The sequence below is a fragment of the Spinacia oleracea genome, chromosome 4, assembly GCF_020520425.1.
Source record: "Spinacia oleracea cultivar Varoflay chromosome 4, BTI_SOV_V1, whole genome shotgun sequence".
Classification (NCBI taxonomy): Eukaryota; Viridiplantae; Streptophyta; class Magnoliopsida; order Caryophyllales; family Amaranthaceae; genus Spinacia; species Spinacia oleracea.
The window spans coordinates 122,824,800-122,849,218 of record NC_079490.1 but is presented as its reverse complement, the minus strand read 5'-3'; the positions used below and the strand labels follow the sequence as shown (position 1 = coordinate 122,849,218).

Here is a 24,419-nt window from a genome sequence, read left to right as displayed (position 1 = left end):
TAAAACCAGCCATAACCTTTCCTACCAGTGTGAACATCAGAGAACTTACAAGTCAAGAATTTTCTCCCCGGGTTATCAGTTGTCCACGATGTCAACATCTTGGAAGGAATCCACAATAATATTTTTTTGAAGCACAAGGAGACCCACTCGACATCCTGCAACAGTTAAAACAACTAATTAATAGTATTCGATTTCTCAATTGAAAACCCCCAAATTGCAAATAACGATCACAATTAAACTGTCAAACCAAGAACACCCACATTTTTAGTCAATTCAAGAACCCAATTTTGCAATGTAGTTGTTTGCACATGTCAATTCAAAGGTTTCAAACGGTTAATTTAGCAAAATGATTCGAATTTAATAAAATTCAACAAAAACATAAACCCTAAATTGAAAAAATAAACCCATAAATTGAAGAACAACAACGAAATTAATGCACTCACCTTTTGGTTACTCGATTCTGAAACCAAATTGCGAATCTTGCTTTGACAAAAAAAATTACCCAGATTTCTTGATTTTTTTTGATAAAATGGTTGAATGTGGTTGATAAAGCTTCACAGGAAGTTTAAATAAGGGAAGGGAGTTAAAGTAGTTGAATATAGCCGTTGGAGGTGGGCCCACAAACAGAGGAATTTGACATAAACTGTTACAAGGTAGTGTTACTCAAACTAAACAAACTTATAAGGTAGCAAAATTAAAAAACTTTTTTATAAGGTAGTAATTCACAAAACGTCCAAACTTAAAGGTAGTGTTGCACAAAATTTCCTTTATAGTATTATGTATTTGAAAAATTTGTCAATTACTACCTACATTTCTAATAATCGATATCAATTGCTACGTTAGTCCAATTAATCCACTAATGACATCATAAATAACAATTAATTTTAATTTAAGAATTTTAATTAATTAATAAACATTAAATCCAAAAACAAATATCTCAAAATTAAATCCAAAAAATTACCCAAGATAAGAAAAAAAATCAAAAAATTGAATTATTTTTTTGGGATTTTAATTATATTAATTAATTAAAAAGATTAAATTATATTATAATTAATGGGTAATGTTGTTATTTGACTAATTGATAGAAATATGGCCTAATTAAGTTAGCAATTGACATAAATTGTTAGAAAGGTAGGTAATAATTGACACCTTTTAACAATCTAGGTAATAATTGACAAAGTTTCCTATATATTTTTAAGGGAAAATCTGTTTGATCTAAAACTCGGTTATAAAAGGTGTTGGACCCGAACGAATCGAAGACCGAAACTAATATTTTTCGACCGGAGATCAGACCGGTTATCTTGAATCCAGTCTGAACTAGTTTATGAACACCCCTATGTAGCGCACAGTACGGGTACGTGACCATACCTTGGTAACGAAGTTTTATTGTGTTAATCTACTTGATGATTATACTTGCACTTACAAAAGTAGTACTACTTATATACAAATCCAAAGCAAGACGTTTAATTGTAAATCCAACTTTTTTACTAGTAAATTCCATTCAAATTCCTATGTACCCCCCACATCTGCTAGTTGGTACTGGAAACAACTTTGTAAGGTGAAGGACAGGTTCGGAGCTGGGTACAGTCTTGATAGGTGGAGCTTTGACATTAAGGGATACACTGCTTCCAGTGGCTATTATTGGCTAAGAGGGGAGCAACAACAGGTACAGTGGGCTTCATGGGTGTGGAACAGATTGAATATTCCAAAGTGCAGCTTTATTGTGTGGATGGCTATGTGGAGAAGGTTGCAGACTAAGGACAGGCTAGTTAGATTTGGAATGTGTGAAGATGATACTTGTCCAGTTTGTGGTACCAGTGCTGAGACTATTGACCATATTTTCTTTACTTGCCCTTATAGCCAGATATGTGTGCAGGAACTAGGCAGAGCGTTGCATCTCCCTCTGCTCTTCAATGATTTAGATGCAGCTTGCAGGCAGATCCCGAAGCTGAGTGCTGGGAGGTTTAAGAATCAAGTGTTCCAGAGCTGTGTGGTTGCCATGATGTATTGTATTTGGAGACAGAGGAATGAAGCAGTCTGGAATAAGACTATAAAGCATCCTAGGGCATTAGTGAGGCAGGTTAAGCACATGTGTTTCTGGAGAATCACTTCTATTATGCCACAGAGAATTAAGAGTCATGAGCGAGAGTGGTTTGTACGACTACTATCTTGATATGTTTTGTGTTTTAGTTGTGGTGGGTTGCTGCAGATGATAGTGCTTCTTTTCTCTGAACCCTTCCTAGAAGGTGGCAGGGTTAAGGGGCTTGATGCCTTTAGCAACTTCACAAGTTGTTCTTTGGTGTGCTTCGCTCAGTTATGTTTTGTTTTTTTGACACTCTTTTTCCTTTAATGAAATTATTACCTTTTCAAAACAAAAAAAAAAATAAAAAAAATTCCATTCAAATCTCATCATTTCTCAAATCTGGTCAAAACTCAACACATGCAATCAACCACACGAACAAAAGGATAATAAGATAAGTATCTTTACATATACATGGAGTATATAACAGCAGCAATGATAAAAAATAGTTGATCCACTATTGCACACCAAGACATGGAATTGCTTTTACGTTCAACATCATTACAGTAGTAGTGCACAGTAATGAAATGAAAAATATTAAAATCTTTAAAAACAAAGTTATACACAAGTGAGAATTAAACACCTATAAACTAGAGATAAAGTCTGAAGTAATTATGACAATTAAAACCTAGAAAGCAAATCCAAGTTCATGTGAGAATATCTCATATCTACCTCTTTTACAAGCAATCAAAGAGAATGTCTGCCAGCTTTGAGCAATCATAGTGTAATACAAATTTAAGAACACAGTTGAATTGAAGTACTCCATAGAAGAAATGATGTGGTCAAAGTTTAGTGAACTTCCTTTAATTTTTGCATGATTGAAACAACAATATATTTATTTTTAGAAAAAGTTTCCTAAAGTAGATCCAATAATATACCATATCACATATATTGGCAACATCATGCCATAGAATATTAATGATTAGAAATTCTTGGTCCTTTTTGTTTTCCCTCCATTTTTTTGCCAAAAAAAGATGTTCAGTTTACAATTTGGAGCTAAAAAGTTTGCATTAAGTTTGACAAAAGTTTGACAAAAGTTTCCAGTTTCCAGCATTATGCTTACAGACAGATTAATGGAGCCCATTTGTGTCCCTAATTAAGTCTAATCACACAAAATCTTGTATAATTTTCTTCCACTAATCCCTCTTTTGTTCCCCACAATTAAAGATGAGTATCTTTTTTCCTACTTTATCTTTTGTCAGTTTGTTCTGATGCAAAATAACCTGCTCCAACTTCCTTTTTCCTAGAGGAAAAGGAAAACTAAGCATGATTCCAAGCAACAAAAACAGGGTAATGAGCCACAGGAATGGTCGTCGAAGCTGTAGGAGAAGGCCTTAACTGGGCTGGTGATGCAATCCAAGGGAAAACCATTGAGTTTGAGGTTGTCGATGATGACATATTCTCATCTGGACTACCTTCCCTAGAGCTGTTCAAGCTAGTAACCAACGACGATGCACTCGAGAAATGGGCTGCTGAACCCATGTTTTGAGTCGGACTAAGTGAGAATGATGGGACCATCTTCCACTCTCCTGTAGAAGAAGCATTTCTTTTGTTCTCAGTCGAACTAGGACATTCCTCTATCAATTCCACTTTGTTGTTCCTCCTAGCTTGCTCTCCTGCTAGAAGAGCATTACTAGACATGATTTTTTCCACATGGTACCTACTTATGTCGAAATTAGTCACTGCATTTGTTCCTCTGAACTTTATTGCAGCTACATCATAAGCTTCTGCTGCTTCCTCTTGCGTGCCTAACAAGTAACAACCATCATATTCATATTTCAAAATATATACTTGTATCACTTTGGACACCCTTAATCGTTACATTCTTTTCAAATGAAAACCAATATCATCATATTCAAAATATATACTTGTGTTACATTCTTTTCAAATGAAAACCAATATCATCATATTCAAAATATATACTTGTGTTACATTCTTTTCAAATGAAAACCAATATCATCATATTCAAAATATATACTTGTGTTACATTCTTTTCAAATGAAAACCAATATCATCATATTCAAAATATATACTTGTGTTACATTCTTTTCAAATGAAAACCAATATCATCATATTCAAAATATATACTTGTGTTACATTCTTTTCAAATTAAAACCAATATTATATTCAAAGTTATGTGCATATATTCCAACTAATTATTTCTAAAACTTACTCTTTTATGACAGAAAATAATAAAGCAACATATCAAAACTTCAAAACAAACACAAAGGTCGGCAATAGAAAAGCAAAACCCAGCAGTGCCCAAAAAGAGATAAATTAAGATATTGACATAAAAATCAAAGACCGATTTAAAAGCTTCTTTAAACATTACAGTAAGAGTAAAGAGTCTCATAAACCACCATTGAAAGATTGACTTGGTCCATTTATATTTTATCATTTTACCCAAATTTCAAATTAAAATTTTAAAGCATATGTTTTTTAATGTGAAAAAGTTTTAGGGAATCTGATTTATTTTTGAAATAAGAAATGTACAAAAAGTTAAGGGAAAGTTTTAGCTCACTAAATGTCCCAAGATAGAGGTCCTTGTTCCCTGCAACCCTGCCTATCCTAGCTTGCCATCTACCATGTTGATGATGCCTGCAATACAAATTCAAATTCAAATTCAAATTCAAATATTAAAAACAAAAATATCAACCATTTATTTTGTTAGGAAATGCTATATTTATGACAATTTCAAATGCCAAAAGAAATTTCAAAATGTGTAAATTGCCAAAAAAATCCTAATTTGTTAAATTTTAATTTTCTTTTTCAAATTTGGTCCTATGACAAATAGAATATACGGGTCATAATTTGTAACAGAAATACAACAGTTAAGTGAAATGAAAGGAAAACCTTGTAACTCCTCTGTACATGGAAGCACCTCTCGAAAATCCACTGCTCTTCCTACAAATTGTAATTAAGATTAAATACAAGTATGATAATTTGATAATTTTTTGTTAACATTTTAATTTTAATGTACCTCCTTAAATGAGCAACAAATTCTTGTCGTGTCATGTTTTTCATATCTTGAATCTCTTGTTTGTAGTTCTCTATCTGGCTTAGTGAAAGACAATACATTGCACATTAAGATAAGTTGACATCAATTACTATCATTTAGTGATTAAAAAGGATGAATTTTACTTTACATACAGGGAAGTTAGTGTGAGTAGAGAGTCCCCAGTATTTCAGGGCAGCAAGATCATAAGATCTAGCAGCTTTCTCTTCCATATCATAGCCTCCTGAAATCAATCCCAAAATGAAGGAAACCAGGCTCATAAAGTCAATATTGCTACTTGAAAATACATGTCAGGAAAAGGTTTCACATTTCCGAATATATTAAAATTAAAATTAGATTCAATATACGAACGTACACTAAAATGTCACATGATTATATTTGTAAAAAATAAAAAATAAAAAATAAAAAATGTGACCGTTAATTCCGGAGAGGGAGAGAGTTTAAACTTTAAAGGCAAAGAGATTGCTTACCAAGATAAACTACACAAGTAGCATTTGGTTAAGAGGAATCCACAGCAACGCATGACGGAAACAAACAAAAGAAATTAATTACAAATTAGTCAGATATATTTCAGTGATGACCAAAAATGGACCCATAAATCTAAGTACTAGCACTTTCAAACAAATACTACGGAGTAGAAATTAATCAATGACTAACCTTGTCTCCCTTTCCTTGTCTGTCCTTCTTTTTTACAACTATTGTCCCATAGATGTGCTTCATATCTACCAGTCCATCTATGCCTATATCAAATTTAAATAATTATGTAAATAAATTTAAAAAGTAAAAGAAAACGAAAACGAAAACGAAAACGAAAACGAAAACGAAAACGAAATCGAAATCGAAAACATACTTGGTAACACCTCTATACTGAGAGGTTCTTTGGCCAAAAGTGTCAATAGACTTCCTATGAACAGTGTGCTTATTTTGAACTATTTTCCCAAAGCCTCTCTTTTTGGTATCCATAGCAACAACACCAACACAATTATCATTCCCAGACCCAGTAGTTGTAGTAATCTGCCTGTTGTCTGTTGTTGCGCAACTGGACTGCGAACCCGGGCTAATTGACAAAGAAAGAGACTGTAAATCACCACTTACACTTGATGCAGCAACAACAGCAAGGGCTGTCGCAGACGAAACACTTCCACCATTACTCAAGTTATCTACTGTTGTAACCCAGTTTTTAAGTAAGTCATCCTCGGAAAACCCTTGGTATGATGACATTGCAGAAATGTAGGATTCCAACTGTTGTTGTTGCTGCTGCTGCTGTCTGTAGATGCTATCCAAGCTAATGCCGAGGAAATTCTCCAGCTTCGGCTCTGGAAGAATTACACAAAATTTTAAACGTAACACTTATTACTACTAGAGAAAAAAATAAAAAATAAATGGAATTTCTAAAACATTTAATAACACCAATCGAACATAACAAAGTTACAAAACCCAAGAATTACACCCGGCCACAAAAATAAACAAAGAATAAATAAAATAAATGTAAATGTATAAAATAAATGAGAACCTTCAGGTGGGTGAGATCTGTTGAAAGCTTCCATAAGGCAAAGAGACCCATCTGACTTTAGTGGCATCACAGTCAAAGGAGTGTGAAAATACCCACCATTTTCACCTCCTCCGTCACCATTCTCAAAGCAAATTGGACCACTGTTTAGCTGCTGCTGCTGCTGCTGCTGCGGAAGAGGGTGAGAAACAAACATACCCACTGTAGACTGTTGCTGCTGCTGTTGCGGCTGAACTTGATGATGATGAGTGTAATGATGATGATAATCATGATGCACAACTTCTTCTTCATCAACAGAAGAATTACAACCCTCCATTTTCATGTACGGAGACAGAGAAAAACCTAACCAGTTGCTACAACTACTATTGCCACTACTGTTACTGCCATTGCTATTATCATTTTCACTAGAACGCTTCATTTTTTTTTTAATATAAAATTATAATACCAGAATCTTACACAAGGAAGCAAAGCTCAATCATTGGCTAGAAAAAATAAATCATATATCTTCGGATTTATTTGTTTTTGAAAGGGAAGAAAATATTTTAGTTGAGAAATGTTTCATTTTTTTTTTCTAAAGAAAACAAATTGAGGATCCTTTAGATTAAACAAAGAGAATGAAATGGAAGAAGGAAGCAAGCAAAATGCTTGTAATTTTTCATGGGGATCTGTGTTTATATTGAGAAAGACTACTCCTTTCACTTTTTCTATCTTTTTTTTTTCCTTTTCTTTTGTTTCTCTCTCTCTTTTATCTCCTTGTTGTAATGGTTGGGATTTTGGGGTTCATAAGATATCTCTTAAAAAACCTCTAAACCCTTCAAAAACCCAGTCAGGTATTCTAAATACGGAGTAGTTACTTCATCTCATACATTGTTTTTGGTATATTCTGCAGGAGAGAGAAAATCGGATTACGTCGAAGTTACACGGGTTTATTGTGCTCAAATGATAAATTACCGAGTACTCCGTATATGAGTTGGTTTTCAGGCGTATTGAGTATAATTGGGTTATTTACACTAATATAAACCTGGTCCATGCTAAGTTAGCATGGACCAGGGCAACGGAGTAATTTGTATGGGCAATATGTGTAAATGTACGTCATGTGACAGTTATTTTGTGATTTTAAATACTAACTATATACGTATTACAGTAACTATGTGTTTTAAAGAGTTACTATGTGTTTTGTAGAGTTTAAATGCGATTTTTGTCTAGCCCACTTTATATACGTTTTAAACTTTATTATTTTTCAAAATTTCAGATCTGCATTCTGGTCATTTCTCTTTCATTTCTCTCTCTTCATTTTCTCTCTATGCTTTTCAAAATTTAGCCCAAATTTCTAGGTTTTGTTCGATTTTCTTCGTAATTATCTTATAATTCTTATAATTTGATCTATTAGGTGAGGAAAATTGGAGGAAGTAGTAGATCAAGAAGGAGGTTCGTCGTTGCCGAAACCGAATCGAAGAATTTGCGCTCGTCTACAAATCTTCGCAAGAATTTTTAGAGATCACATATCGGTTTGTTGTTTTTTAAAGAATTTAAGTCTATTTTTATTTAAAATTGAAAATATTTGTTGTTTTGGAGAAATTAATGTTTTTGTTTTGCCGAAATAACGTTTTCACTTCGCAAATTCGATCAGTGACTTTACGATTTTAAATAGTAACTATATGGTTTAAAGAGGTACTATGTAATTTTAATGGTTACTATATGTGTACAATAGTTACTATATTATTTTAATGGTTACTATATGTGTACAATAGTTACTATATGTGTACAATAGTTATTATTTTGTTGAGTGATTTGAAATGTTTGTTGTTTTGTTGAAATTAGGGTTAGTGTTTCACATAGTTAGTATATAAATCATATAGTTACCTTTAATTTATGTTGCGAAATAGTGTTTTTAATAGTCACTGGAATGTTCGTTGTGTTTATGTTAGTAGTAGTTTTTAGAGTAACTATATTTTTTAAAAAGTTACTATAGTAACTTTAAAACAATAACTATGTGTTTAAAATAGTTACTATGTTTTTTAGAAAGTTATTATAAGTTTAAAACAGCGACTATGTGCTTAAGATAGTTATTATGTTATGAACAGTTTATAGTGACTTTTTGATAAATAATAGTTACTATATGATTACATTATGTACTATGTTATTTAGAGTATATTTTTGTCCGCTTCTTAGATAGTGGCTATATGATTATAATGGTTACTATATGTGTACAATAGTTACTATATTATAAAAATAGTCCCCATATGTTTATATAGTTACTATATGTTTTATATAGTTACTATATTTTTGAAATAGCTAGGTACTATGTTTATTTTATCATGATTTGTTACCATATGTTTATTTTCATCAATAGTTACTATATTATTTATATAGTTACTATATGTTTGAAATAGGTATTATGTTTATTTTATCATGATTAGTTACCATATATTTATTTTCTTCAACAGTATTTGTATGTTTTATATAGTTACTATATGTTTGAAATAGTTACTATTTTAATTTATTATGTTCTGGGCATGTTTTTGATGTTATTCTATATTTTTAGTGATAGAGTTACTATATTATTATCACACCAACTATGTCTACAACTATGTGACTAAATGACCATCAATAATATTCATAGGTATTATATCTTGTATAATAGTAACTATTATTATGTATATTATAATGTTCTTTTTATGTTCTTTTTATGTTCTTTGTTGTCCTCTATGTTATTATTAATAAGAGTTACTATGTTATGATCACATTAACTATATGATCGATCATAACAATAACTATATATGCAACTCTGCTAATATATGACTATCATTAATATTAACATATACTATATCATGTATAATAGTAACTATATGTTTTTAATAATTACTATGTTATCATTTTGTTCTTTTTATGTTCTTTTTTTTGTCTCTATGTTATTAGTAATAAGAGTGACTATATTATTTGACAGTAACTATATGACTATAACAATAACTTGCATTTCCGAGTATCTTACCATCATTAATTCAAAGAGTTACTGTATGATGCATAATAGAAACTATATGTTTTACATAGTTACTATGTCATTTTTTCACACTTACATGTTAAATTATTAACTTAGTTTATATATTATTAATTCAGAAATACAAAGAATATTCATCTAGAATTGATGTCGTGCGAAAAATAACTTCTACAAGGAAAACAAAAGCAGGAGAAGAAGAAGAAGAAAATTCTGACAATAATGAAAACCAAGGACGTGGTAGAGGAATGAGAAGACCCGGACGTGGAAGGATATGACGTGCTACAATATTTTTTGAAAGAGTTAATAGTAACTATAGAATAGAAAGAGTTACTATATGATATAGAAAGTAACTATTTTTATACTATAGAAATATTTACTATATGATATAAAGCAGTCAATATCTTTGTGTATACATTATTTAGTAATTGAATTCTTATCAAAATGACATCAAAAAGTTATTGTATGACTATTAGAGTAATTATATTACATACAAGTACAACTATATCAACTTAATAGTTACTATATGATCTTTGCAGTAACTATGTCGCATATATTAATAATTATATTGTTAAAATTTACTGTATGACTAGTAGAGTAACTATATTGCATATAAGTAAACTATATCAACGTAAGAGTTACTATATAGGCCGCGGGTTTTTTGGATCACGTAAACATTGCTTGTCCATGTCATCCTTAAAAGCTGTAAAATACCTAAAATACCCTGGTCCACACTAATAATAGTGTGGACCTGGTCCATGCAAGTGGGATTGTAATTGGGTTCGTTTATCTGCTGGTTTATGTTATTGTAGTTTATTAATTCACCCTTTTCGAAATACTCCCTTCATTTTTACAAGATTGTCCAAATTACAATAAACTAGATTTTCCTTCTAAATTGCTCATCTTTAATTTTGTTGGCCATATTTTAAAACAGGTAGTGTAGATGCCTACATTTGGTCTCCGGCTAGAAACGATAAGTTCGATAATGAAACAAAATGATCACTTGACAAACGCATTCCTAAACAATGAGTGTTCTAAGACTGACTCATTTACCCAAACCCTAAATTTATATTTATAGTAACTGTTGTTTATAGTAGCTGCTTTCTAAGTGCCTGCTAAGAATAGTAAGCCTCCGAGATAAATTTGCGCCAATGGAATTTTAATTGCATTCAATTAAAATTCAAGGACTTATAGGAATTTTAGTTGCATTGCAATTAAAATCCAAAGAAAAAATTGAAAAACATTATGTAATTCTAATCGCATTCCGATTAAATTCCTAGAATCCTAAAAATACAGAAAAGGGATTAAACAAATTTTTAAATGAATAAAAATAAGAAAACAAGGATTAAAAGAGTTTAATACGACATAAAAACCGAATTTAAATCAGAAAAGCTAAAAAAATGCATGAAAATTAATTTGTGCTCAAGAAATGTCTTTCGCCCATGGCCCAACGCAGCTCATCACTCGTGCCAAAGCTCATGCGCAACAATATTATCACGGGACGATCCTAATTCGATTTAAACTCAACTGCTAAACGAATCTGGCGCTGGCACTTGAACGTGAGACATTTCTCACGCCCAGGTGCAACGCGCGAAAGATCTCTTTGCGCCTAAATGCTTTTCAGCGCATCTCAAGTCCTAACAATTTTCATTTCAAGCGACACCTATTTCCTATAAATAGGGCCTCAAAACGGTCAAGTAAAGGGCACCAATTATTATTCTCATACAACCCACAAGCTCTAAGCCTAAGCAAAAGGTCCATATACGTCCTTATAATCGCTCTATACGTCCAGTAGTTCCGCCGTCTTAACTCTTGTTAAGCAGAACGTTGTCCGTATAAGCGCCCGGATTAAGCCTGGATCCTGCCCAAGAGTCTAGTCAAATCGAGGAACGTTGGTTGAATGAAAGGAAAGCGAGTAAAGCCAAGTGGTTAGTTCATGAGAACCGCAATATAGCCAAAACTATATTGTAACGTGCCAGATCTGTTTATCACTTTAATCACCATTATAAATCTGACAAACCTAATTTGATTATTTATCACGCCTAATAAGATAATCTTTGGACAATACCGATTATTGTTAGGTACCTTAAATCAATTTAAATCACCCTTTGACGATTATTAGTTAATATTTGTGCATTAAAAGCAACTCAGATTAGTAATGTAGTCTAAACGCATGTCCCGTCTTCGTTACATTGAACTAGTAAGGACCGGTTCATGGGCTAATATTGGCCACTTCCCGTATTAGTAAATGTTCCCCGAACCCTCAATCTCTACCCCGTTGGATGTATGTTGATCGATATCCACACAGGGATCACAAGGCAACCTAAGACCGTTGTGGTCAAATACGTATGCCTGGGTCTCGCAAGCTTTTACGTACGTATCACAAAAATCGGGTTTTGTCAGTTTTGCAAAACTGGATGGCGACTCCATAAGCTAGTAAAAACAGGTAAATTGCCCACAATTAGTCCGATTTTACTTAATATTGCTTGCCACACATCCGCGAGGGAAGAAGTAAGCTAGGGATGATTTACGGACTGTTGATTTTTAGTAAATAGTTAAATTTGTATATTTTAAACAGTTCTTTAGATTGATTTAGTTCATACTTTTATTGATGTACTTTTACAATTATAGTTTACTATGTAGAATTATAGACAGATATGTAAGTCAAATAACTTTATATAAATTGTTTACTTGGTTTTCTTATTCTGTTAGTTATGCAAGGTTCAAAACTCAAAACCGATTCAAATTAAAGACGAGTTACCATAATGCATCAAGAAAGAACAACAAGGGAAAGAGTACGTTAGATAAATATTTTCAGAAAAAAGGAGGACACAAGAGGATAACACATCATCTACAATTCCCTCTCAAAATCAAAATGAGAATGAAGCTTTCCCCTCTACTCTACATATAACTGCTCCAACTAGAGAAAGAGTAAATCAATTTTATACCAACTCTCTCTCATATGATCCTGGACAGAGGAAAAGAATTACAGATTATCATCCCGATGATCAAGATGTAGTTCGAAGAGCATATATTTAAAGAAAAGTTATCCAACTACGTGATCATGACTTTAAACAAATATTTGTTGGAGGTGGAATGCTTCGTTTAAATCCTAACTCGTATGATGCTTACAAAACTTGGCTTGAGTATAGTATTGCAAAAGAAGTTGCAGTTTGCTTTTTTGTTATTTGTTTGGAGATGATATAGGTGTTGTGGATGGTGATGGACATGATGCTTTTGTCACAAAAGATTTTAAAGGTTGGAATAGACCAGATGCTTTTTCTAAGCATGTTGGTACTATTAATAATGTTCATGATAAGTGTATGGATAAATACAAAGCTTTAATTGATCCACAAGCATCCATTCAAAATGTTTTATCACCAGTAGCTCCAAAAGAAAAAAAAGATTATCAAACATGTTTGATTACTTCACTTGATTGTTTGAGATACCTTTTACTTCAAGGTGTGACAATTCGAGGTCATGGTGAGAGTGAAAATTCTTTTAATCAGGAAAATTTTCGTGAACTTTTAAAGTGGTATTCTAAAAGGGAAAAAAGTTACCGGGAAATAATCAAATGATTTGTCCTTTAATTAAAAAAGACCTTGTTAATTATGGAGGAGTTGGGTGATTATTACTTAGGAATATTGGTTTATGAATCTCGTGATGTGTCATGTAAAGAAAAAATGACATTTTGTCTGTGTTATATCAATAAAAAGGAGCAGTTGTGGAAAGATTTATTTGTTTTGTTCATGTTAAGGATACTACTACACTATCTCTCCGAGGTACAATTTGTTATATACTTGATAAGTATGCACTAAGCCCAACTAAAATTAGAGGGAAAGGTTATGATGGGGCTAGAAATATGAAGGGAGACTCTAATGGTCTAAAACATTTGATTATGAATGAAACAAGATATGCATATTACATTCATTGTTTTGCGCATCAACTCCAGCTAACACTTGTTGCAGTTTCCAAAAGTAATGTTGATTGTGGTTGGTTATTTGAACTTCTCTCTACAATGTTAAATGTTGTTGGAGGATCTTGTAAGCGTCCAGAAATGCTTACTGAATCTCAATCCCAATTAGTTGCAGAATCATTTGAAGATGGTGAAATTGAAAGTGGAATGGTTTGAATCAACGACTTGGATTGGGAAGACCGGGTAATACTCATTGGGGATCTCATTATAATTTATTGTTGAATATAATTGTCTTTCATCCGGCGATATGTGAGGTACTAGACATGATTTTCTAAAATCCCCCTAATTTAGATGATCGTGCAAAAGCTGATCGTGTTGGTGCTGCACTTTTGTCATTCGCCTTTATTTTCATGTTACATTCGACGAAGACGATATTTGGGATGGCCAATCAATTCAATATTGCACTGCAAAAAGAAAATCAAGACATTGTTAATGCAGTATCACTTGTGAAATTGACTATAGAATGATTGCAACAATGAGAGAATATGGATGGGAGTCTCTTTTGACTTCAGTGATCTCCATTTGTGATAAAAGAGCTATCCGTGTTCATAATATGGATGAAGAGTATGCTCATCTGGGAAGAAAAAAACGAGGCAATCAACAACACGTTACAAATCTTTATTATTTTTCGAGTTCAGGTACTTTTTGCAATTTTATTGATCCATAACTTCAAGAACTTAATCATCGGTTTGACGAAGTAAGTATGGATCTTCTTCTTTGTATATCTTGTCTAAATCTTGTCAATTCCTTCCCTCCTTTTGACAAGTTAAAGTTACTTAGACTTGCTGAATATTATCCTAATGAGCTTTCAAGTTTTGATTTGCTCTATCTTGAGGATGAACTTGATAATTTAATTCATGATATGCAAAGAGATGAGAGAATTGAGGGTTTGAAATATATTGGAGAACTATGCAAGAAACTTATTGAGACAACGAAGTATGATACATATCGTTATCGTTTTATCTATTTGCTTATAAAGATGGTGTTGATTCTTCCTATGGCAACTGCAACTTTAGAATGGGAATTCTATGCAATGACTATTGTAAAGATTAAGTTGAGTAATAGTATGAGAGATTAATTGCTAAATGATTGTCTAGTTACTTATATAGAGAAAGATGTCTTTCGACAAATAAGTGAAGGTGATATACTAAACAACTTATAGAATATGAAGACTCAGCGAGAACAACTGTAATTTTAATAAAAAAAGAACTTTTGTAAGCATATATTCTAATTTATTTTATATGTGCTGAACTGTGAAATTGTCATTTTCATTGTATGTTTTTTTTAATAAATTTTGTAGCTTTTATTTATTTTAAAAGTGTCTACCCTGCTTCAAAATACTTGATACGCTACTACACAAGACTATAATTTTTTGTAGATTTGAATCACAAAAGGTGATCAAATGTATAATGTGAATAGTGTAAAAAATAAGATGATGCGGCAAATTTCCCTTGAATTTATTAAGAAAGAAAAACAAAAGATAAACAATTGGCCAGGTTAGTAGTTTTGTCTTTTTACTAATTTAAATAATAGGATGTAGGTTGAGACATGTGAGCACCCCGTATTATAAATGGTTAAAGCAAATTCAAAGGGACGGATCGAAAAAGAAATATATTTGGACAATCTTTCGGAGTTAGAATGAGTGGTTAAGGGCCTCTTGCTCCTTAACCAAGGTCTCGGGTTCGAGCCTTGGGAATGGAAGAAATCTCAACTGGGAGGGATGCTGCCCTTCGAGGTACCCATGCAAACTCCCGTTGGAGATTAGTCCACTCGCCGAATGCGGTGGGAACTCCTCGTAGTAGAACAAGAAGAAGTAACAGTTACAATATGTATGTTTGACCGATCACTACAATTTATAAAAAAATCAAAACATAAACATTTGTGGGTTTTGTTTAACTAGTTTTTGTGATTACGGGCTACAAGTTTTTGGTGTTTCGCCTGTAGCTTTTGTAACGATCAAATTGTGCTTTAACGGTTAATATAATATAACATCTTCGTCTTTGCGTAAAAAAAACATTTGCCAATTACTACCTACGTCAGTTGTCCCTATGTCACAAACCTCAAGTATCCGGCCACATGCATAATTTATCAATAAACTAAAGAACACCCTTAGAATGGAATACTTGGCTCAGAAGAAGCCTCTTTTAACATCATTTGTCTTTCCTTCCCACTAAAAAGGGCATTGGTTTAGAAAAAGATAGAAGACTATAGTACTTGTTCAATGGTGTCTCTTTCAAGATCAATAGAGATGAAAACTGGCACAATTTCAATTCCTGATTTTTCTTCTGCACAAGATCATGATATATTGAGTATTAACATCTGCTTTGAGCATGGTATACACAATTACAACTATATCCTAGACAAAGTGTCATACTTCTACTGAAGATTTGCACAAGAAAAATCCTATTCTTGGATAGTCAAGGAGACAGCTTTTACTAAAATTGTACTCCCTCCTTTCCGGAATACTTGACCTGTTTTCCTTATCGGGCCGTCCCTTAATACTTGACCTGTTTCTAAAAATGGAAATATTCTAACAATATTATATTATTTCTCATTCCACCCCTATTAACCCACCTACCCCCTACTCCATACAAAAAATAATTAAAAATTCAACCCCTACTCTCCCCCAACCCCACCTCTTAACCCACTTCCCACTAACTACATTAAAATAATACCCCACTATCAACTACTACCTATTAAATTAAATAAGTCAATTCAAGTCCCTTAAACTCTGTGCCGGTCAAACCGGGTCGAGTATTCCGGGACGGAGGGAGTACACAACCAAAAAGATGCAGTCACATCAAGACTCCCAGAAGGTCAGAAGGGAGTTCCCAATAACTAAATCGTACTATTATAAATTTTAAAAGAACATAGAAGAAAAAAAGAGCAGTGCGGTCATTACCTTTCAATGATAAAATGATAAAATACAGAACAATAGGCATTATAATCAACTATAGCTCATAACAGGCATTTTTAAGGAATAAGTAAAAAATAATCAAGTCAAATCAAGTCAATAATAATCAAGTCAAATCAAGTACGAGTAAAAAAATGGAAAAGGGGCCTAGAGCTTTTATGCTTTACCACACAACAAATGCTCAGATCATGGTTAATTCTTTGGTCAATTTTCAAGGTCTTTAACTCTTTTAACATCAAAAGTCAGTCCAATTCCTTAAGAAAAGAAAAATTTGATAATTTGTTGGAATAAAAGATGGAAGAAATACCTCTTTCCCACCAGTATTAAAGCTCTGCTGGCATTGGGAGTCTTAATGGTGCTTTATAGAAGGAGTTTACCACATTTATCTCTCTTGATCTACTTCATTCACATAAGTTTTCCAGTAATAAGGAAGCTGGATCATAGAAACAACTTATTTCATTCTCTGAAGCATAAAAATGTGGTAATGTTCAGTTCATTCTCAAGAATAGGCAGACATCATACCTGAAAAAAATGGTTGACGAAACGTCGAAATCTGGAGTTTGCCATGAATCTTTTTCCTCATAAAAATAGGAATGTTGAGGATCAGCATATGAACCCCTCTCTTCTGTAACCACTGCATCCAATTCACAAGACCAAGCTGATTGTTGAGACTGCAGCCTAATTCGATCTCGGCAACTGGAACATTTTCAGATACCTTCTTTTGAGATCTCAGTTTTATAGAGCTAGAAGGCTCTAACTTTTGGAAGAAAGTCTCTTCTTGGTCTGCATTGCCAACGTCTGGATGCTTTGGACTTAATTATTCACCCCACTTCAGTAAGATTCCAAATACGGAGGTTGATTGCAAATCCTAACAAATGTGATATGTGTAGATGACAATTATCTGCAACACTTGATAAACTAACAAGCAATGCAAATTGATGAAAAATGTGGCAATAAGATAGTAATGTTTAGAGAAAGATGAAGCGAGATGAAAAATAATTGGATGTAAAAAGCTATTCAAGCACTCCAGCCAGTAGAGTGAGTATGAAACTACAGTTTAGAGTCAATTCTTATGATATACTTCGTAATAAGTTAATAACTATGAATTGTCAGTAAGGCATGGCAGATATGTCTTAATCTTATGACTTGTTCTGGTTGATCAGTTGCTCGAAATCTTTATTTTCTACCGAAGGCCGACATGAAGGATCACATCAATATTAAAACAAACAAATATTAAAGTCAAAATGACACCTCATATGATTTCAATTATCTAATCCAGACATTTAAAATTCGTACAGTTGAGGAGACGGAAACAAACAAAACCAGCTAACATGGGGCAAAACCTTGTTAAACACTTCAGATTACTGTCTATGTATTTTCCAGTAATCCTGGGAAAAGTCTTGACACAATGAAATTTTGGCAGCTTACTGAACCACCAAAAACCAAAAAAGAACATGATCCAAACATTGTTGATTTATTTATAACTTCCTTTAAAAATAAACAAAAAAGACATGCAATTTGATCCCTTCTACAAAAATATATATGCAGCTTTTCAGAGCTCATCTTCAAACAATAAAAGAGACTCACCTACACGGTTAGTTTAATGAACTTCTCAATACTTTATCACCTTTCTGCAGCAGATATTAAAGCATCCTATTTTGGTTAGAGAAGCAATGTACAAGCTGGGCAGGAATAATATAGGCAATTTGCTGCACTTCTTTTTTTTGAGACATTTTTATTTGACGGGGTAAGATTTTGCATGAATATACCTCAATTGCCTCCGTCAAATCCTCAGTGGCATCTGCTCGTTTGGCATAACTATCACGCAAAGTTAAATTAAATCAATACAATCACTTGTTTGGATCAGTTCAAATGACAAGTAAAGAGCACCCATACCGTTTTGCAAGTTCTTTTTTCTTCAAATCAGGTGGTGGCCCATCAAAGACATAGCCAGAAGGAAAGATGTTCACTTGAATAAGATAAAAAAAAAGATCAACCATCATAGATATGTCATCCTTGGATTAGGGCGGTGGATGAGATTACACGTGGCATAAGAGAGATGCCCTTATTTCCCACACGACACTGATTTCTAAATTGTCATCCTTTGTTTGGGAGTTAGGATGGAGGGAGTAGCTGAAATTAACAAATGCTACCAGTCTACCATATTTAACGAAGTGACAATCAATATTCCCGAAAGAAAGGGATAATCACTACTGATAATTCGCCACCCACAGGACAACGCGAAGACAACCCAAAGCTTCTTAATTTTACGAAATACTTCACATGTTGTCATATGGGTGTTGTAATCTATTAATTCCACCCAAAAAATGTCAGCTAAAACCTATGATTTTTAATATCATTTAAATGAAACCAGATCATAGAAGAAGTCGATTGATGGATCCAATTGAAACAAATTCCAGATCTTTTAGGTGTGTAAAATTCATTTCTAATAAAAAATTATAAAGTCACTAAGTCAGTAACAATAAACAATCAATTACATCAAATTAAACAATGCAATTGAGTAGTTGAGAGATCAACCATCAAAAGTTAAGGATGTCATACCTTGTGTTCTTAATCATAGTTCTATAAACACAAATACTCTAATGAAATGTAGGGGAACTTTGATAAGAAAAACGCATGAATTCGGGACCATTTAGAACAATATAAGAAACAAAGGACATTAATTCAGGAACATTAGAACAAGAACACATGAACATCTGAATATTAATTTCTACTGAAGCTGTTGAACCCAGAACACAAAAACGCAGGAACTAAAATTGCTGAACCAATATCATATTTTAAACCGATAATTAATATGAATATGAAAATTTAAATAACAGCATCAAGATCTCAAGAATATTAAAATGGGAATACAAACTTCAGGAATATTAGAACAGAAACACAAACTTCAGGAATATTAGAACACTAAAATTTAACCCATATCTCTTTATTAAATCAATCGATAAGTGCCTTACACACAAACAGACTCCACTTGATACGATCACCAACAACGAAAACCCAAACACACAAACAAATTGGGGGGAAAAAACAACCATATGGCATATCCATGAATACAAGAACAGTAAAATCACATATCGATCCAGATTAAAACAAAGAAACCCCAAAGAACCATCGAATCGGAAAAAAAGAAAAATCCCAAAAGAAAACAGACCAGATGCACGAGTACAAGAAACGAACTGACTTACCCAAATCGCCGGAATCGCAATCATTGCAGATCTGAATAAGAATGATTCCAATAATTCTAAGACTTCCAATAAGACCTTAGAGGATTCCAAAGCCCAACCGATTGTTGTCAATTGGATTTTGCATTTGAATCCTCTAAGGTGTTATTGGAAACCTTACTATGGGGAATTTTGAAGGCAATGGACAACAAACGCAGGAAAAAAAAAACTAAACTGGAAAGGGACGGGACGGGAAGCTCAGAGATGGAGGGACGGGAAGCTCAGGATCGAGAGGACGAAGAGGAGAGGGAAACCCTAAAAAAAGAAAAAGAGGAAGGGAAGCAGTGAAGAGCTGAAGACCGAAGAGGGAGAAGTGGCGAAATAAGGGCGGTGGATGAGATTACACGTGGCACGATCCGATAGAATGGCAAAGGAGTAGTAAAGAGATATGGGTGGGGGTAAAATTGGCAGCACACTATTGCTGCAATAGTAACTTGAAGTTTGTATGTTTTAAAGTGTTAGGATTTGTCCTCGATAAATATTTAAAAATATTCATATTAAGTTTTTATTGGGACAGTAGTAAATACAGAGTAATAAGTATTGAGGAAGACTCGGCTTGGTATATGGTAAAAGAAGTGTATTTTTTTTTTTTTTTATTTTGGATAAGGTAGGGAGATAATACATTAGGAGGCTCTCCGCATGAGAGTTACTCTTAAATAATCACTGTCTAAAATTGAAAGTAATCAGGAACCATTACAAGATTCAATACACATGGTGTTACTAATTAAGTGACCACAATTTACGATCTAATCTACTACTCGGTTAGCTTCTCGGTAGACGTGCTTAATATCCCAATTGTCAAAAAAGGTGAGAATATTCTTGAATGATAAAATGGAACTTCCACGGGATTATCCAAATTACTTTGACTGCGTTGATAACCATCAAATTGTCTCATTCGATACTTAGATGCTTGATGTTGCGGTGTTTAAAAGAAGTGTATGTTCAGACCATAAAAAAGCAAATAGTACCTCCGTTTCATAAAGAACTTTATAGTTACTACTTGCACAAATATTAAGACAAAAACAGAAAAGTTGGTTGAATATATATTTATATACTTCCTCCATTCTTTATTAAATGACACAATTGTACTTTTGGCACTATTCATATAATATACTTTGACCATCAATTGTGATTTATACTTAACAAAAAATATAGTCATGTGGAGTCTTGTTATAATCGTCTCATCCTATAGATTTATAATATCAAACTTTTATAATTTTTAACCATTGATAATAAAAGGTATTAAGGGTTGAAATATTGCATTGGCAAACGTGACAAAAAAATTATGTCATTTAATAAAGAATGGAGGAAGTATATATAAAGTAAGATAAATGTGTAAAAAGGTGTGTGAATGTAAGAAAAAAAAAGATAAATAAGTGAGAAATTGTAAATATTGTAAAGTAAGAAGCGTAATGTAGTAAATATTATGTCCAAAAATAAAATAAAGTAAAGTAAAAAATATTATAAAATAAATTAAAAAAGAAAGTGTAAAAATTATTTTGGAACGGAGGTTTTGAAACTGAAATTGACGTATTTGGAGTGAAGATAAGATTCAGGTTTGACAATCAAATTTCTCAAATACAGGTCAGTTTCACGAAATCTAGAAGAGATACGAAAGAAAGGAAGCCTGTCCCTTACTAATTACCCACTAATGGTTGAGAAAGTATATTTTACGACTTTATCTGTTTGTACTGTTTTTTTTTCCTTTTAAATTTTAATTATGTACTCCCTCCGTCCCGGAATACTCGATCCGGTTTGACCGGCACAGAGTTTAAGGGACTTGAATTGACTTATTTAATTTAATAGGTAGTAGACTAGTAGTTGATAGTGGGGTATTATTTTAATGTAGTTAGTGGGATGTGGGTTAAGTGGTGGGGTTGGGGGAGAGTAGGGGTTGAATTTTTAATTATTTTTTGTATGGAGTAGGGGGTAGGTGGGTTAATAGGGGTGAAGTGATAAATAATATAATATTGTTAGAATATTTCCATTTTTAGAAACAGGTCAAGTATTAAGGGACGGTCCGATAAGAAAAACAGGTCAAGTATTTCGGGACGGAGGGAGTAAAAGAATTTAGTGAGAAAGAGGTGGCCAGTAAGAAATGAACTGGGAGGTTCGTAGATAGATTTGACGGTCTGGACATCTGCCATCATCCAGTCTATTCATACAGTAACTTTGCTTGCTGACCCTCTGCCCCTCTACTGTACTCGCCCTCTGTTTTCCTGCAAAAGCATGTTTATTGTATTTTATTTTACTCCTTTCAGGAGTATCATTTTTCAAACAATTCTCTTTCTCTAAATGTTTTATTTCCTTTGTTTTTCTTTTGGGTTGTGGATTGTACAATCTCTTTGTTTGACGTTTCTGGAGTTTCGTTTGTGGTTCACTCTTCGATACGAGTTACTTCATCTGTTTTCATTTACCTGATTTTGTTATGTTTTTTAATATACGACTTTAAAATTATAAATATGAAAAAATTATAAAAAGTTAATATTTAAACAATATTTATTGAGATGAGAAGAGAGAAAATGAGAAAGGGAATTAAAATGGAAAGAATGAGAAGGAATCTGAACCATCTAACTCAATGGTCAAGATTAATCTGAGATTTCTTTAATTTTTTCTTCTTCTGATTTTCGATCTTCTTCCTCTCAGTCTCAACTCCCAACTTCCAGTAGACTCAACCTCAACCTCTTCATCTTTCTCTCTCCTCCCCTCAGCCCAACCAACCAGCCACCGCAAAACCATCACCGCAATTCCTCCGAACCACCCAACTTCCGATTTTCCATAACCGAGCTTCATTCATTTTCTCTCTCCTCTTGAAGCTTTCAACTGTGGAAGTTAATATCTCACCCACTCCATATGGCCAATTAAATCGCGGATTATAATTGAATCAAAAATCACAATTCTTAAACACATAATTGTAAGTGCGTTGATTTGCAGAATTTGATAAAGAAAAAATCAAAATTTTTGCTCATTTGAATTCTTGTTGCTCATTTAATTTACTTTTTACTCATTGTACGAAATGAGCAAAAAGTTTTTGCTCATTGTACGAAATGAGCAAAATATTTTTGCTCATTTGTACGAAAATGAGCACTTTTCCTCCTCCTTCCTCTCCAATCCCCACTACTAAATAGTAAATACCATGAACAAAGGGATATCGAAGATATACATCGTCAACCCAACAATAACAAAAACATTAAGACTCGAATACAATAACAATTGCAACACAAGAATCCTCAATTTTTTTCCAGATTTTATCACCTTGATTTCTCCGCCATCTTACAATTTCATTTAATTGAAAGGAAGATAACAACCAACAACAACATTGACTTAGCTTGGTTTACGTGAAGCATAAATTAGAAACCCCATTAATGGTGAGGAAGATGATGAACGAGTTGAACAATACCCAATAATTTGCAGGGGAGTGTTTCAGAATATTTGGAGAGAGAATGAGAGATAGAGGTAGGTGAAATAGTTTAACATGAAAATAGGGGTGGTTTTTGTCGTTTTGACCGGCTCGATTACATTCAATTTTTTAAAAATTTTATAATGTTATGCAGTTGTAGTGCGCGCGGAAATGAGTCGTTAGATTGATTTATTTACAAGGTCCACATATCTTCTCATTTTTCTCATTATAAGAATCTTCTCATTGGAGGTTGACTCATTGTATATAACTATATTTTTCTTAAGTATAAATCGCAAAAGGAAGTCAAAGGAGCGTCTGAATAATATGCAAAACATAATTGTCATGTAAATAATGTTAGGTTATGATACATATGAATAAACATAAATCATGCGGAAAAACCATAAAGCCAGGAAACATATTATTTACACATAATCATTTAGCATAATTCAGATGCATACACTTTGTAGCGTGTCCTCCCTAACTGCGCCCGAACCGAACAAGAACAAGTCTTTAGGACTCCAAGTGTCGTCCCTCCGTAGATAGTCCACAACACGTCCAGATCCGCCTTAAGATTGACCAACTAGAATCGCCCTTAAGGTACTATATATTTTTGGCTAATAGGGCAAGAATATGGCTGATTTTTCTACTTAAAAATCTTAGCTTTTTATTGTTTGAATATTTGAAATCCTCTATGTAAATATGTGACCCTAGGCACCTATTTATAGAGTTTATGGAAAGGAATTATAATCCTATTAAGATACTAATTTATTTAATTAGAATCTTATTAAAACTCTATTAAACAAATTCTATCATTATTAGGATTAGGATTTAATCATAGAACAAATTCTAATAGCCTTAGGATTTGTATTGCACACAACCGCACACGAGCACGAGCACGAGCTTAGCCCGCGCAAGCCTCGCGGCCCACGCGAGCTACTCTTGCTCGCAGCCCATGTCGCAGCCCCGCGTGCCGAGGCCGCTGTTGGGCCTGGCCTTTGCGCTGGGCCTGGCGTGGCTCGGCTGTTGCGTGTGGTGCGTGTGGCTTGCTGGGCGATGGCCCGGCTTCGTGCTGGGCCTTCGTCTGGCAGGCCTCGTCCGATGCTAATTCGTACGATACGCTTCCGATTAAATTCCCGATTCCGGAATTCATTTTCGATACGAACAATATTTAATATTTCCGATTCCGGAATTAATTTCCGTTTCGAACAAATATTTAATATTTTCGTTTCCGGAATTATTTTCCGATTTCGATAATATTTCCGATTCTGACAATATTTCCATTTCCG

At 33.4% G+C, this 24,419-nt stretch overlaps 3 protein-coding genes and 1 long non-coding RNA gene across 4 annotated transcripts; 2 read left to right on the top strand and 2 right to left on the bottom strand.

Moving 5' to 3' along the window:
* The first annotated feature begins 308 nt into the window (after positions 1–308).
* LOC110785971 (uncharacterized) lies at positions 309–2,173 on the top strand. Its single transcript, XM_021990477.2, has 2 exons — positions 309–322; positions 1,534–2,173. Exons 1-2 carry the CDS (start codon positions 309–311, stop codon positions 2,171–2,173), a joined length of 654 nt encoding a protein of 217 aa, XP_021846169.2.
* An 896-nt stretch (positions 2,174–3,069) lies between these two features.
* On the bottom strand, positions 3,070–7,525 carry LOC110785989 (AP2-like ethylene-responsive transcription factor AIL1). The gene is made up of 9 exons (XM_021990494.2): positions 6,610–7,525; positions 5,947–6,412; positions 5,754–5,836; positions 5,567–5,575; positions 5,231–5,319; positions 5,061–5,134; positions 4,934–4,984; positions 4,602–4,678; positions 3,070–3,828 (listed from the first exon to the last, which is right to left on the bottom strand). Exons 1-9 carry the CDS (start codon positions 7,022–7,024, stop codon positions 3,341–3,343), a joined length of 1,752 nt encoding a protein of 583 aa, XP_021846186.1. The 5' UTR covers positions 7,025–7,525; the 3' UTR covers positions 3,070–3,340.
* A 6,527-nt stretch (positions 7,526–14,052) lies between these two features.
* LOC110785972 (uncharacterized) lies at positions 14,053–14,655 on the top strand. The gene is made up of 2 exons (XM_021990479.2): positions 14,053–14,170; positions 14,252–14,655. Exons 1-2 carry the CDS (start codon positions 14,053–14,055, stop codon positions 14,653–14,655), a joined length of 522 nt encoding a protein of 173 aa, XP_021846171.2.
* A 1,859-nt stretch (positions 14,656–16,514) lies between these two features.
* Positions 16,515–20,194, bottom strand: LOC130459404 (uncharacterized). Its single transcript, XR_008918783.1, has 3 exons — positions 18,388–20,194; positions 17,014–18,309; positions 16,515–16,924 (listed from the first exon to the last, which is right to left on the bottom strand). It is a non-coding gene; the product is annotated as an uncharacterized lncRNA (long non-coding RNA).
* Positions 20,195–24,419: the final 4,225 nt, after the last annotated feature.